Source organism: Coniosporium apollinis (assembly GCF_000281105.1).
Source record: "Coniosporium apollinis CBS 100218 chromosome Unknown supercont1.21, whole genome shotgun sequence".
Classification (NCBI taxonomy): Eukaryota; Fungi; Ascomycota; class Dothideomycetes; genus Coniosporium; species Coniosporium apollinis.
In genome coordinates, this window is record NW_006913283.1 from 264,428 (window position 1) to 276,159 (window position 11,732).

Sequence of the window (11,732 nt, forward strand, 5' to 3'; positions counted from 1 at the left end):
CACCCTCTTCCCACCCATACACCTCGACTCGCCCGCCGACACGCTTGCACGACTCTCAAAATAGCCGCCCTCTCAGAGCTCGTCGCCTCCTCTGAAAAGAGCTGCAGCGCGCCACCTCAACCGACGCTCTTCTCAGCACCCCATCACAGCCGACCTTCAAACATCTCTTTGCCTGAAAGATGGCGGTAGAGGTGGCAGTCGGCACGCCGCTTGCCGAGGCGCTCCAGGAGCTTGTTCAACCGAAGTTGGTGGAGGTGGGATGGAGTACTGGCGGCGACGACTCCGCGCTGTCGGAATACATCATTCTCATGCTGGTGAACGGGAAGACGCAGGAACAGATCGCCTCAGAGCTGTCAAATGACCTGCTTGGCCTCGGACCAGAGGATTCAGGCGCCACAGACTTTTCGCGCTGGTTGTTCAACCAGGTTGTGATTCTGGACAGGCAGCTCAGTGGTGCGCAAGAAGCGACTTCAATAGCGCCTGCCGCTGCAGAAGCGTCGCAGATAGAACAGGCGCGAGATAGCGAGATGGGAGGCCAGATGGCACCCTCTGAGCAGCAAGACGCCGATATGGACGAGGCAGCAGATGGACCGGCTGGCGCAATGTACGTACCGACGCCTCAGCATGTGACTGCAGTTGCTGGATCTTGGAATGAAAAGACTAACAGCTTGTGCAGACCAACCGGGCCAAAAGCAATGCGAAATGGTGCGTCAAAGACTCGAGACAAGCGGATACTGGGCCAGGTCAACAAAGCAATGGACCGGACAGGCGATGCAGCCTTACACCGCGTCAAGGGAGCAGCAGGTGTAGGGCGAGTAACTACACATGCTAGAGAGCCACCGAAGGGTCCACGAAGCAGTCTAGCGCGCAACATCAATCACCACATGGGGAACGGCAGGCCCATGCCGCCCATGGGTCCCATGGGTCAGCCTACGCAGTCGCCGGTAATGCCTATGATGCCTATGATGCCTGGCATGCCCGGTATGCCGGGCATGCCAATGGGTCCTTCGAATCCTCTCATGAATTTGACTCCGGACCAGCAGGTGCAGCTGTTCAAGATGTACGAGCAGCAAGCGGCATACGTGGCACAGAAATTGCTGGAGGGCCAGGGTGTGTTGAACCCAGCGTTCCAGCAGAACGGGAACGGGCCACAATCCGGCAAGTCGCTCTTTGACCGCGTTGATGGGCGGAGACAGCGACAGAACCTTCGGAGACCTCCGCCTGGGGAGGACAAGAAAGAAACTCCCCAACCCGCCAACAACACCGGGTCCACATCGTCCATGGACGTCGAACCGTCCACTCAACCTGCATCCAAAGACCCCTTCGACATACTTTGCCGCTTCAACCTCCAATGCACGAAGGCCGACTGCCCCTTCGCACATCAGTCGCCAGCAGCCCCTCCTGGCATAACGGTAGACATGTCGGACACCTGCAGCTACGGTGCTGCCTGCAAGAACCACAAATGCGCCGGCAAGCACCCATCACCCGCGAAGAAGAGTGCTTTCAAAGCCGAGGCAGAGTGCAAGTACTGGCCGTACTGCTCGAACCCGGCCTGCCCGTTCAAGCACCCGGACATGCCTCCGTGCAGGAATGGCGCAGACTGCCCCATGCGGCCGAACTGCAAGTTCGCGCATACGAACGTCGAGTGCATACACAACCCGTGCACGAGGCTAAACTGCTTGTACAAGCACAAGGAGGGCCAGAAGAAGGGGAAGTTTGAGGACAAGGTCTGGAAGGCGGATGGTGAAAAGGGGCACGTCAGCGAAAGGAAGTTTGTGGATGACGACGGGGAGGAGGAACTCATTATCCCAGGAAGCGGGGGCAGCCAGCCAGAGGGGGAGGAGACGCATGAGATGGAGACGCAGATCTTCACAGGGGATACGCAAATTGCTACGTGAACGGAAGCGTAGGGCAGCGCATTCGCTGGGCATCTACTGAGCGGGGGTGCTGCGGTCGACTGGATGGGTATGGGTGGAGGGGCTGGGGAATATCATGGGTTGAAGATACCATTCCGTGTAGGCCATGGGGGTCACTGTACGACTAAGTTTTGGGACGGATGCTGGCGTTGAGGGCGAGCTCAATGGCTCATATACTGTTATTGTAGAGATTACCAAGCTTGGAAGGCTTGAGTTGTAGCTCTATGCCATACCATTTCTTCAGGAATACTCTCCATTTTGGTTTTGGAGCATGTGCTTGGATCAAGTTGAACCCGGAGTTTGTGAGAGCCAAAGTCCGACGTGAACGTCATTACGATTTCCGCAACCGCATCTTCCCAAATTGATGGAAGGCATTCCCACCTGCAACGACGGCTTGTTACGGTGCAATGCTGTTACGGAGACATGTTAGTCTCCTAAGATCAGCTGTGCAACATGCGCACCTTACGCCAGCCCTGACTCCACGATCCAATCTTCGACAGTACGCGACTTCATCATCTACCGATGAAAAAGACATAGCCGTCGTGGGCGGCGGCATCACCGGCCTGGCGAGCGCATACTACCTGGCCAAAGAGCTTCCAAGAGCTAAGATTACTATATACGAAGCCAGCGAACGCGTGGGAGGATGGCTACACTCGAAGCATGTAGAAGTGCCGAACGGCAGGATACTGTTCGAGGGAGGACCACGGACGCTGCGCATGTCTCCTCTGGCGCCGGCCGGCATGGTTACGGCGCGTCTGGTATGCTATCCTATCCTAACTAGAAGTAGTACCTTCTGACACTGGCCGTAGATTCAAGAGCTCGGCCTCATTGACGACGTGTTATACACCTTTAAAGACTCACCCGCCGCCCGAAACCGCTATGTCTACTACCCGGATCACCTCGTCAAGATGCCACACCCCAGTGCCGGGCTCTTCAATACCGTCAAAACCATATTGAGCGAACCGGTTTTTCGGGGCCTACCCTCGGGCATGCTCAAGGAGCCGTTTCAGGACGAGCGAGATTCACGCATCACCGACGAGTCTGTTGGCTCGTTTCTAGCGCGACGAGTAGGGAAAGTCTTTCCGGACAAGCTCGTGTCGGCGGTGCTACATGGTATTTACGCCGGCGATGTGTACCAGCTCAGCGCAAGGAGCCTTTTCCCATTACAATGGCACCTAGAGGGAAAGCATGGGAGCATCATCAAGGGTCTCTTTGCAGCTCCTGGGCCAGTACCGATGTTGAAACGGGATGTGGATCTGATCAGGGAGCAAAACCCGCGAGACCTGGATCCTAAGTTCAGGAAGAACCTCCTGCGGTGTAGCGTCTACAGCTTCAAGAACGGCATCCAGCAGCTCGTCGACCGCCTAACGGAACGGCTGAGACAAAACAAGAACATCACCTTCGCGCCATCGACGGCTATAAAAACGATCGAGAAAGATAGCTCCACCGGCGGCATCAAAGTCGGTGCTCTCCTTCTCAACCCACATCCTCGCCGCTAACAGCCCCCCACACAGCTCACCACCACCGCGCCCTCCACAGACCCAAAACCCCACACCCACGCCATCTCCACGCTCTTCTCGCGCACCCTCTCCACCCTCTGCCCCTCCCCCAGCAACGCCCCCACCCTCCTCCCCACCCTTGCCAAGACTCACGCCGTAACCGTCATGGTGGTAAACCTCTACTTCAGCCGGGCCTCCGTGCTCCCCGTCTCGGGCTTCGGCTACCTCCTCCCACGCGCGCTCCCCTTCGCCCAGAACCCCGAATTCGCACTCGGCTGCGTCTTCGACTCCGACGCCATCGCCGGCCAGGACTCGCTCTCCTCCCCCGGCGCAAAAGTAACAGTCATGCTGGGGGGCCACTGGTGGGACGGCTGGACGGCGTTCCCGTCCGCGGAGGAGGGCGTGGCGATGGCGCGGACGGTGCTGGCGCGGCATTTGGGGGTTGTGGAGGAGCCCGCGGCGAGCAATGTGTCGGTGCAGAAGGAATGCATTCCGCAGTATACGGTCGGGCATTATGAGAGGATGGGGAAGGCGCATGGGGAGCTGAAGGAGGCGTTTGAGGGGCGGTTGAGGGTTGTGGGGAACAGTTATACGGGCGTGGGAGTTAATGATTGTGTTAGGGCGGCGAGGGATCTGGCAAAGGGGTTTGCGGATGAGAGGAGTTGGGACGTCAGGACGGGGTTGGAGGCGTTTAAGGAGGAGGAGAAGTGGGTTAGGGGACCGGTTGTTAGGAGACGGAAGCCGGGTGAGGAGGAGGAGGAGGAAGAGAAGTAGGGTGAGCGGTGGTGTATACCAATAGATCAAAACGTTGCAATCTAAGCACATGTGAAAGTCGTTGCGGCTGGTGGTCGCTAGACTTCCCAACGCGTGAAGCCTTATACGATTCTGTTCTACTATACGGTCACACGTAATGAGGATCGCAAACTTGCAGACTAGTAGTACTAGCTGCGGACGAGTGATGGTCGGAGATGAGTGATAGCGCGGTCTGCTTCTAACACAGCTTTCGCAGGTAAAGAGTATTCGAAGTGTGATAGAACACAGTACAGAGAGTACGTTCGGGCGGACAATGCTCTCTTTGCAATCGAGATACTTTGAGCAGGGCAGCGTTGCAATACAACGCCATAAGGCTCCTCACTCTTGCAGAGCGCCCGTCACGTGCCTACCTTGGAGTGGTTGTCGATAAGGATTCTGCATTCTGCCCCTCGGCCAAGCCGTCCCCACATCCAAACTTGTCCCTCCGGAAGTAAACATGTAGCTCCTTCAAAATCATCATTTTCTCTCCGTCGACCGCAGAGTCTCAAGATTGACGTACAGTTTCTCCTCCGCCTCCGGGAACGACTCAAGTCTTCTGACCTTTTACAGCATGCCTCCACACCTATACCTCACCGCAGAGACGGAGGACTTCGACGCAGTGATCATGCAGCACTGGCGGGAGGAGGGTAAGGTGACACTACCAGCCCACCACCACGCGACTGCTTCGAACCGTGCCCAATTAACCCTCTCAAAGGCTTCGACGTCGCATACCTCCCCTTCAACGGCGGCGGCCACGCCTACACAGCCGCACTCCAAAACCTCGCCGACGTACACCCCCCTCCCTCTCTTCTCAATCCTTCAGCGCGCACCGAGACGCTCACGCGCCACCACAGGACCTCGAAGCCGGTGAATCCTACGGCCTGATCGCCTACGGCGCCCCCGCCTCCACCTGCCTCTCCATCCACACAGAACCCCAGCCGCACCTCGCAGTGCTGGTGTGCTACTACCCGCCCTCGATCGCGGATCCACGGGCCCGGTACCCGGCGCACCTGCAGCTGGTGTTGCACCTCGCCGGGTCGCAGGGCTTCAACCCGGCCTTCGCGAGCTATACGTATCCCGGGACGGAGCCTGGGTTCGCGGAGCATGACTTGGGAAGCTTTGATAAGGTCGCGGCGGGGCTGGCGTGGTCGAGGAGCTTGGGGGCCGTGAGGAGGGGGTTTGGGGTTGATGTTGATTTGGAGGGGATTTGGGAGGGGCATGTGCAGGGCATGTTTTTCGTCCTTGCGCCGCCAACCGCCCGGTGCGGTCTGGTAAAGAGAGAGAGCCACTGCTGACGGAGCGCCCTTGGCGTACAGAAGAATTCACGAACCGCGACGCAGCAGCGACAATGGCGACGATGGTAGCCGAGCCGTACGTGAACCACATACCGACGCTCACGGGCGGCATCGGCAAGCAAGAACTCTACCGCTTCTATCGCGACTTCTTCATCCCGTCGAACCCGCCCACGCTCAACATCCGCCTCGTCTCGCGGACCATAGGCGTGGATCGCGTGGTGGACGAGATGCTGATCTCGTTCAGGCATACCCAGGAGATCCCGTGGATGTTGCCGGGTGTGCCGCCGACGGATAGGCAGGTGCAGGTTGCGTTGGTGAGCGTGGTGTGTATTCGCGGCGGCAAGCTCTATCATGAGCATATTTACTGGGATCAGGCGTCTGTGCTTGTGCAGATAGGTGCGCTTGATCCCAAGCTGGTTCCCGATGGTTTAAAGAAGAGAGGCATGGAGCGGTTGCCTGTTGTAGGAGAGGAGTCGGCGATGAAGATGATTGACGAGAGTAGTGTGCCGAGCAACGAGCTGATACCCGACTGGTAACCGAGGGCCGTCCAGTACCTTATGAAAGCGGCTGCGTCGCCGTAATGAGGACACGGAGAACTGGTTTCGATACCGGATTCCATCTATGAGATTTGCTCGTGATCGGCAGGGATTGAATGGCTGACTTCAGTGCTCCGCTATCTTCATCCGATGAACTTGCAGGTGGGGAGCCTGTAGTTTTCGAGGGCCCAATAGCGCCTCCTGACGCCAGCCCATTCTCCAGTTTCGTCCAGGTCGGGTACTTTGACATCTTCCCATTCGGTCTCCAAGCCGGCTTCCATCAAGTCGATCTCCACGACCTGCTAAGAGTCAGCATATCGTGTCGTGATCCTCCACAATTGGGCGACCAACCTCGGAGTAAACATCATAGCAAACCTGCCGATCAGCACCCAACCCATTGAAGAACCCAAATCTCCCACCCTCTCCCTCGTTGCCACCAGACGGATCGAGCAGCCCAATGACGTACTCGCTGAAGAACTCCTTCAGCGCTTTGTAGTCTTCAGCAAACGTATCAAAGTAAATAGCGTCAAACATCGTGTCTTCTTGTACAAGCGTCGGCACAACATCCTGCCACTTCCCCTCATGCACAACAACGCCCGGCTTGTCGTACCAGCCCTCCTTGCGCATGCGCTCGAGCACCGCAGGATGCGCCTCGACGATGTGGTGTGCGCTTGGCGACTTAGACTGGAAGATGCCGTCGATGATGCCCATGCCGTGGCCGATGTTCAGGATGCGCAGGCCGGGGGCCGGGAGGAGGCGGTCGGCGGTGCGGCGCATGATGTCGGTCTCCCAGGCCATCATGACGCCGTTCTTGTCGGCGTCGAGCAGGCGGTCGGCGGTGAAGGTTAGGTCGGAGGCGAGGTAGCCTGCGCTGTTGACGTCTGGGTTTGTCGGGATGTGTGCGGTTGTTGGGGCGTCTTCGGATGGTGGTTCGACGATGATGCCCGAGGCTTCGATGTCTATGGTCGAGGCGTCTTGGGGGTCGTCTAGGATCTCGAAGTCGTCTTCATCTTCGGCCTCGTCGTCGTCGTCGCCGAGCATCTGGTATTCGTCCAGCCGGTTGAGCAGTAGTTCCGCCCGCACGCCCGCCTTTACCACCATGTCGTATATTTCCTTCAGGCCCAGTCGGTGCGCTGTGCAGCCCGGCGTCTCGTTGTTCTTGTCCAGATCATTCCAGATGGCGCCGTTCTGGAGCAGAAGCTCCACGGTCCGGGCAGCTGCCTCCAGCTCCTTCTTTCTCCCATCACTGGCTTCCGCACGCTCTCCACTCGTATGGCCATTCTCGAGACCGTCAATCTGCCCATCGCTCATAACGATAGCTGGGTCCTCTTTCTCCTGCTCACAAGCCGCAATTGCGGCGTGCAGTGGGGTAAACCCCGTGTCCGGGTCCTGCACATTTACGGAGGTGGTGCGGAGGAGGTTGCGGAGGGCTTCTAAGTCGTGGTTTGCGGCGGCGAGGAGGAGCGACTGAGTCTCGAGATCGGTTTCGATGGTCAGCGGATCGTGCATGGTGGTGTCATGGCTGTTTGATTCTGGCATCGCTACGCAGTTTTGTTCTTAACTGTGTGTTTGAGGAAATCGGCTTCGAAGTGCAGTGGTGCAGCATTTTCTACGTGTGGGCCCAAGCTCAAGCTGTTGCGAAATCATGTCGGGATTCGTGACACTGCTCGAATATGTATACCAGTTGAACATTTGAATTTTCTTTGAAAACCGAGTCCAAGAGACTTCAAATGCGTGGCATAGCTTCACAAACAAAGGCTGTGCGTGACCATCGAATCATGAGGGTCAATCGTGCATAGTAAATGAGGACGAGATTCTGAGCCCTGGAACATCCAGCAGACCGAGGAAGGAGCTCCACGTCAACGAAGAGAGGGAGAACAAGGCTCTTTAAGAAAGCGATGCATGGCTAGATTTGTTGAACTTCCAAGGAACAGGTCATATCATTTTGCTAATGCACATACAAGAAGACAAAGCACCAAGAACAACCGCCCAACCAGTCGCGCCTGCAGTCCACTCACGCATCAGCATGACGCAAACGCAGTCTCCCTCTCCATCCTTCTACTCCTAACTCTCCGCCCACAACCACCCCGCAGCCTCAACGGTGCAGCACCACCACACCCCTTCCGCCCCTCCCCTCGCTCCAACCCCACCACAGCACCACCGCGCGGCGCCTCCTCCGGCTCACCAACACGCCGCCTCTTGCTGGGACGCTCATCATCACGCCTCGGCCTCTTCATCAAAGACGGATCAGCCTTTACAGCCAGCACCGAATTCACCAGCAGCACTCCGTGCCGCAACTTCTCCCTCCTCTGCGCCTTCCGCGCCTTCTCGTTGCAGCTTCTAACAAACGCCCGCCGCTCTTCGAAAGCGCCGCCCGTCTCGTCCTCGGTCTCTTCATCGGTCGAGGGCAGCTCGCTCAAGTCCTCGTTCGAGTCCGGGGAGGCGTCGTCGTCGTCGGTCGGGAGGAGGTTGCCCCAGTCCTCGTCTGAGTCCCCGAAGGCGGGCTCGGAAGGGGCGGGATGGGAGGGCAGGGGCAGCCGTGAGGTCTGGTGGGCTTGTTGTGCGGGTCGCGAGGGGAGAGAGGCGGCTGGCGAGGGGAGCCCGGGGATGCCGAGGGCAGAGAGATTGTTTACCGCTTCGCGCACGGTGGCGTCGAGCGAGGAGTCGGGGGTGGAGGTGCTGTCTGTTGTTGACATTTTGAAGTGCGGTTTTGTGATTGAAAGATTGTGGAGAGACGTTTAATGTTTTGGTGGAGGAAGGGATTGAGGGTGCGCGAGGGACTAAAGGACTACGGGGGAAATGGTAAATTTTATATGGAAGGGGAGTGGACGGTAGAAAACTCTAATCACTGCAACGATAGATATACGTTGGAACCATGGAGCGTGAGCCATGGTTGAAACATCGAAACGAAACTAGGGTGCTAGGATTGAGGTTGTCAGAGCGAGAACCACATCAATGAAGCTTCGTGGCTAGCCGACATCAGCAACGCTCAACCATGAAACTTCGTTTCCATGTTCATAACAGATTTTACCAGTAGGCATGAGAACAACGGACTGTGAGTGGAAGTCGGTAGCGAACCGCGTCTTTCAAAGCTAGAGAGGCGCCAAGCTCTGAGGTTATGAGCTCAAAAAGTGCCGCAAACTACGCGCGAGATGTATCCCGATGTCAACGAGACGCCTACCAGATACTTTCCCAGCCTCAAATTACAACGTCCAGAGCTGCTGCTGAGCCTCTAGTAGCACCTAACGCCCGTGATGCTAAACCGTTTCCCGACACGATATACAACATCGCAATCAACTCAATCAAGATCCTCCGGCCGCTTGACAGGCGACGTCCGCGCAGGACTATCAATGGGCGGTCTTTCAGGCGCCAGCCGACTCTGTATACTCAGACTGTTCCTGATGAGCCTGCCTGTGCTCGAACGACGGGCATCAGGATCGCTAGACGCGCCATCAGTATCGGGGTCTGTGGAAAGCACAGGCGCATAGTCTTCAACCGCCATGTGCGCTTCCTTCAAAGCGACGTCCCGCATCTTCTTGATCTTCATGTAGTTGTACGCCGCTATGCTGCCGATAGTGACAACCAGGCCCGAGAGATTGATGGAAGTCAGCTTGTCTTTGAAGACGACGCTTGCCGCGCTGATCGTGACGACTTCCTTGAATATGCCGCAGATGCTGAGGGTGACTACGCTGGTACGTTTGAGGAGGGCGAACTCAGACGACGTCATGAGGAAGGCGAGTGTTCCGGGAAAGAGGAGGATGAGGACGCCAAGGACGTTTCCCTTGGCTTCAGTGAGCTTTCCGAACCCCTCGGTGAGATCGTGAAAGCCTTCCACGGGTATAGCGATAACAATAAGACTCAAGAACATGATGGGTGCGAGGAAGAAGATGGAGGAGAATGGGTTTGAGGTAGCCGGGTTTCGGAGTAAGAGGATCTGCGTCAGGGACCACCGGAAGCCTGACGAGAGCGCTGAGGACATGATCAGGATGAACCCGACGGCGTTGAAAGCTGTCTCGCCAGCGACCATCATAACAACGCCGACCGTCATGGTAGCAATGATACCTCCAAGTCTCCAGGATGGCTTCTCGAGGCGGAAGAGGAAGGCGAACAACAGCACGAAACCTAGCACTGAAGACTTGCACATGGCTAGTGGAAGCGGTCAGCATGAATTGGGTTCTTAGAGAGGTATACTCACTGAAAAATGTCAAGGAGATAAACTTCAGGCTCATGTTGCCCAGACCGATGTCTAACCCGGTCGCTGCTCCGCAGGGTCCGATGCGAGTCAGGTAAAACCACCTGGTCATCAGTGGTTTCTTGGGGTCGATCGGTTCCTGACGGAGCTGTGGGGAGCCAGGTGCATGCGGATCAAGCGCATCGTGTCGTGGGCGGAAGGAGGGAAAGAGATATAGAACGAGCGCTGCCAAGCTGAATTGTACAATCATGTGGAGGGAGGTTGTAAACAGCGGAAAGGGGAAGATGGATTTGCTCTTTTCATCGGTGGCGTCTTTAGGGGTAAACATCCATTTGTTGTACTGGCGTTGCGTCAGCGAAGCTCTTTCGCTATGCCACATTCAAGCCATACTTACTATCGAAATCGATATTGAGAATAGATACCTGAACCCATTGTCAACGATGAAAACATATCCCAAGATGCGGCAACCTACCACAAGCCTATCAACAACGCGTTGATAAGCGACGTCCTGATCAGACTCTGTCTCGCGATATCCTTCTCTTCCTTTGTTATGCCCTCCACTGCTACCCGCTCATCCAACCTAGTGTTCCTCCTCTTCCGCTTACTGCGCGCCTTCCGATCGACACCAGTCAAGCCAGTCTCCTCGTCGTCCTCTAGGGCGTCGTCCGAATGCATCTCGTCGAGCTCCAGATCTGAACTGCCTGTTTCCCCAGAGTCGTCTCCTTCATTCGCGGATGCCTTGTCCTCCTGTACCTCGTGCAGGTCTTTCGACCGTAACCGCCGGTGCTTGCGCGAGGGATTTGTTGGATTGGCGGCCGTGCTGGCGATCGAGCTGCTGCGCCGACGATGTTCGGAGGTCCGGCTGTCCATGTGAGTTGTCCAGCAGCTGAGGGAGAGCGGCGGGTGACAGATCCCGCTGCTCGTGCCCTAGTATCCGGACAACGGTAGTAATAGTATTTGCGAGGACCGTGCAAAGGTGAAGTCGTTCGTGAAGTGTTGAGCGCTCAGGTGCACAGCAGACAAAGGCGCAAGTGCAGCTGGTATTAACACGCTCAATAACATTGGTAATCTTGGTTGCGTCTGCACTGAGGTCCAGCTCGGTAGCGCTGCTTGGCTTGGACTTCCAAGAGTCAGGCGCCGGTTGAGGGTTCCAAGTTCCAGCGTTTTGACGATGCGCTGTTCCTGAGACTGTCACCAGGTCTGATCGCTAACTAGTCGGTGGTTGTGATCTTGCAATTTCCATCCACCTGCCGGCAGGTCCGGTTCGTGTTGTTGTTGGACGGCTTGGATCTAGGATGCGGTCCAGGGCATGTCGATTGCAAGGGGCTCCTGGGCCAGAACTTTCCTCAACCCATGAAGGGTTTCGGGCATGTACACGGTAACGGCCTTGTATTGAATACTTGTCATCAACACTCTTGTTGGCCTCGGGACTTTTAGGCTAACATCTCTGCCAAATCTCCATTCCTCAGGTCCATCTGAAGCACGGGAATCGTGCTACCGCC

At 56.7% G+C, this 11,732-nt stretch overlaps 6 protein-coding genes across 6 annotated transcripts; 3 read left to right on the forward strand and 3 right to left on the reverse strand.

The window, feature by feature from the left end:
• Positions 1-179: 179 nt before the first annotated feature.
• On the forward strand, positions 180-1,898 carry W97_04745 (uncharacterized protein; the record flags this gene model as incomplete). The annotated part of the gene is made up of 2 exons (XM_007782634.1): positions 180-604; positions 677-1,898. 2 exons carry the CDS (start codon positions 180-182, stop codon positions 1,896-1,898), a joined length of 1,647 nt encoding a protein of 548 aa, XP_007780824.1.
• Positions 1,899-2,323: 425 nt separating this feature from the next.
• Positions 2,324-4,189, forward strand: W97_04746 (protoporphyrinogen oxidase; the record flags this gene model as incomplete). Its single annotated transcript, XM_007782635.1, has 3 exons — positions 2,324-2,674; positions 2,726-3,376; positions 3,431-4,189. 3 exons carry the CDS (start codon positions 2,324-2,326, stop codon positions 4,187-4,189), a joined length of 1,761 nt encoding a protein of 586 aa, XP_007780825.1.
• A 589-nt stretch (positions 4,190-4,778) lies between these two features.
• W97_04747 (uncharacterized protein) lies at positions 4,779-6,038 on the forward strand (the record flags this gene model as incomplete). The annotated part of the gene is made up of 4 exons (XM_007782636.1): positions 4,779-4,854; positions 4,923-4,996; positions 5,062-5,427; positions 5,508-6,038. The coding sequence occupies 4 exons, from the start codon at positions 4,779-4,781 to the stop codon at positions 6,036-6,038; spliced, it is 1,047 nt and encodes a 348-aa protein (XP_007780826.1).
• Positions 6,039-6,181: 143 nt separating this feature from the next.
• Positions 6,182-7,547, reverse strand: W97_04748 (uncharacterized protein; the record flags this gene model as incomplete). Its single annotated transcript, XM_007782637.1, has 2 exons — positions 6,182-6,337; positions 6,390-7,547. 2 exons carry the CDS (start codon positions 7,545-7,547, stop codon positions 6,182-6,184), a joined length of 1,314 nt encoding a protein of 437 aa, XP_007780827.1.
• Positions 7,548-8,059: 512 nt separating this feature from the next.
• Positions 8,060-8,734, reverse strand: W97_04749 (uncharacterized protein; the record flags this gene model as incomplete). Its single annotated transcript, XM_007782638.1, has 1 exon — positions 8,060-8,734. One exon carries the CDS (start codon positions 8,732-8,734, stop codon positions 8,060-8,062), a length of 675 nt encoding a protein of 224 aa, XP_007780828.1.
• A 602-nt stretch (positions 8,735-9,336) lies between these two features.
• W97_04750 (uncharacterized protein) lies at positions 9,337-11,100 on the reverse strand (the record flags this gene model as incomplete). Its single annotated transcript, XM_007782639.1, has 4 exons — positions 9,337-10,184; positions 10,234-10,570; positions 10,625-10,652; positions 10,703-11,100. 4 exons carry the CDS (start codon positions 11,098-11,100, stop codon positions 9,337-9,339), a joined length of 1,611 nt encoding a protein of 536 aa, XP_007780829.1.
• Between the last annotated feature and the right edge of the window lie 632 nt (positions 11,101-11,732).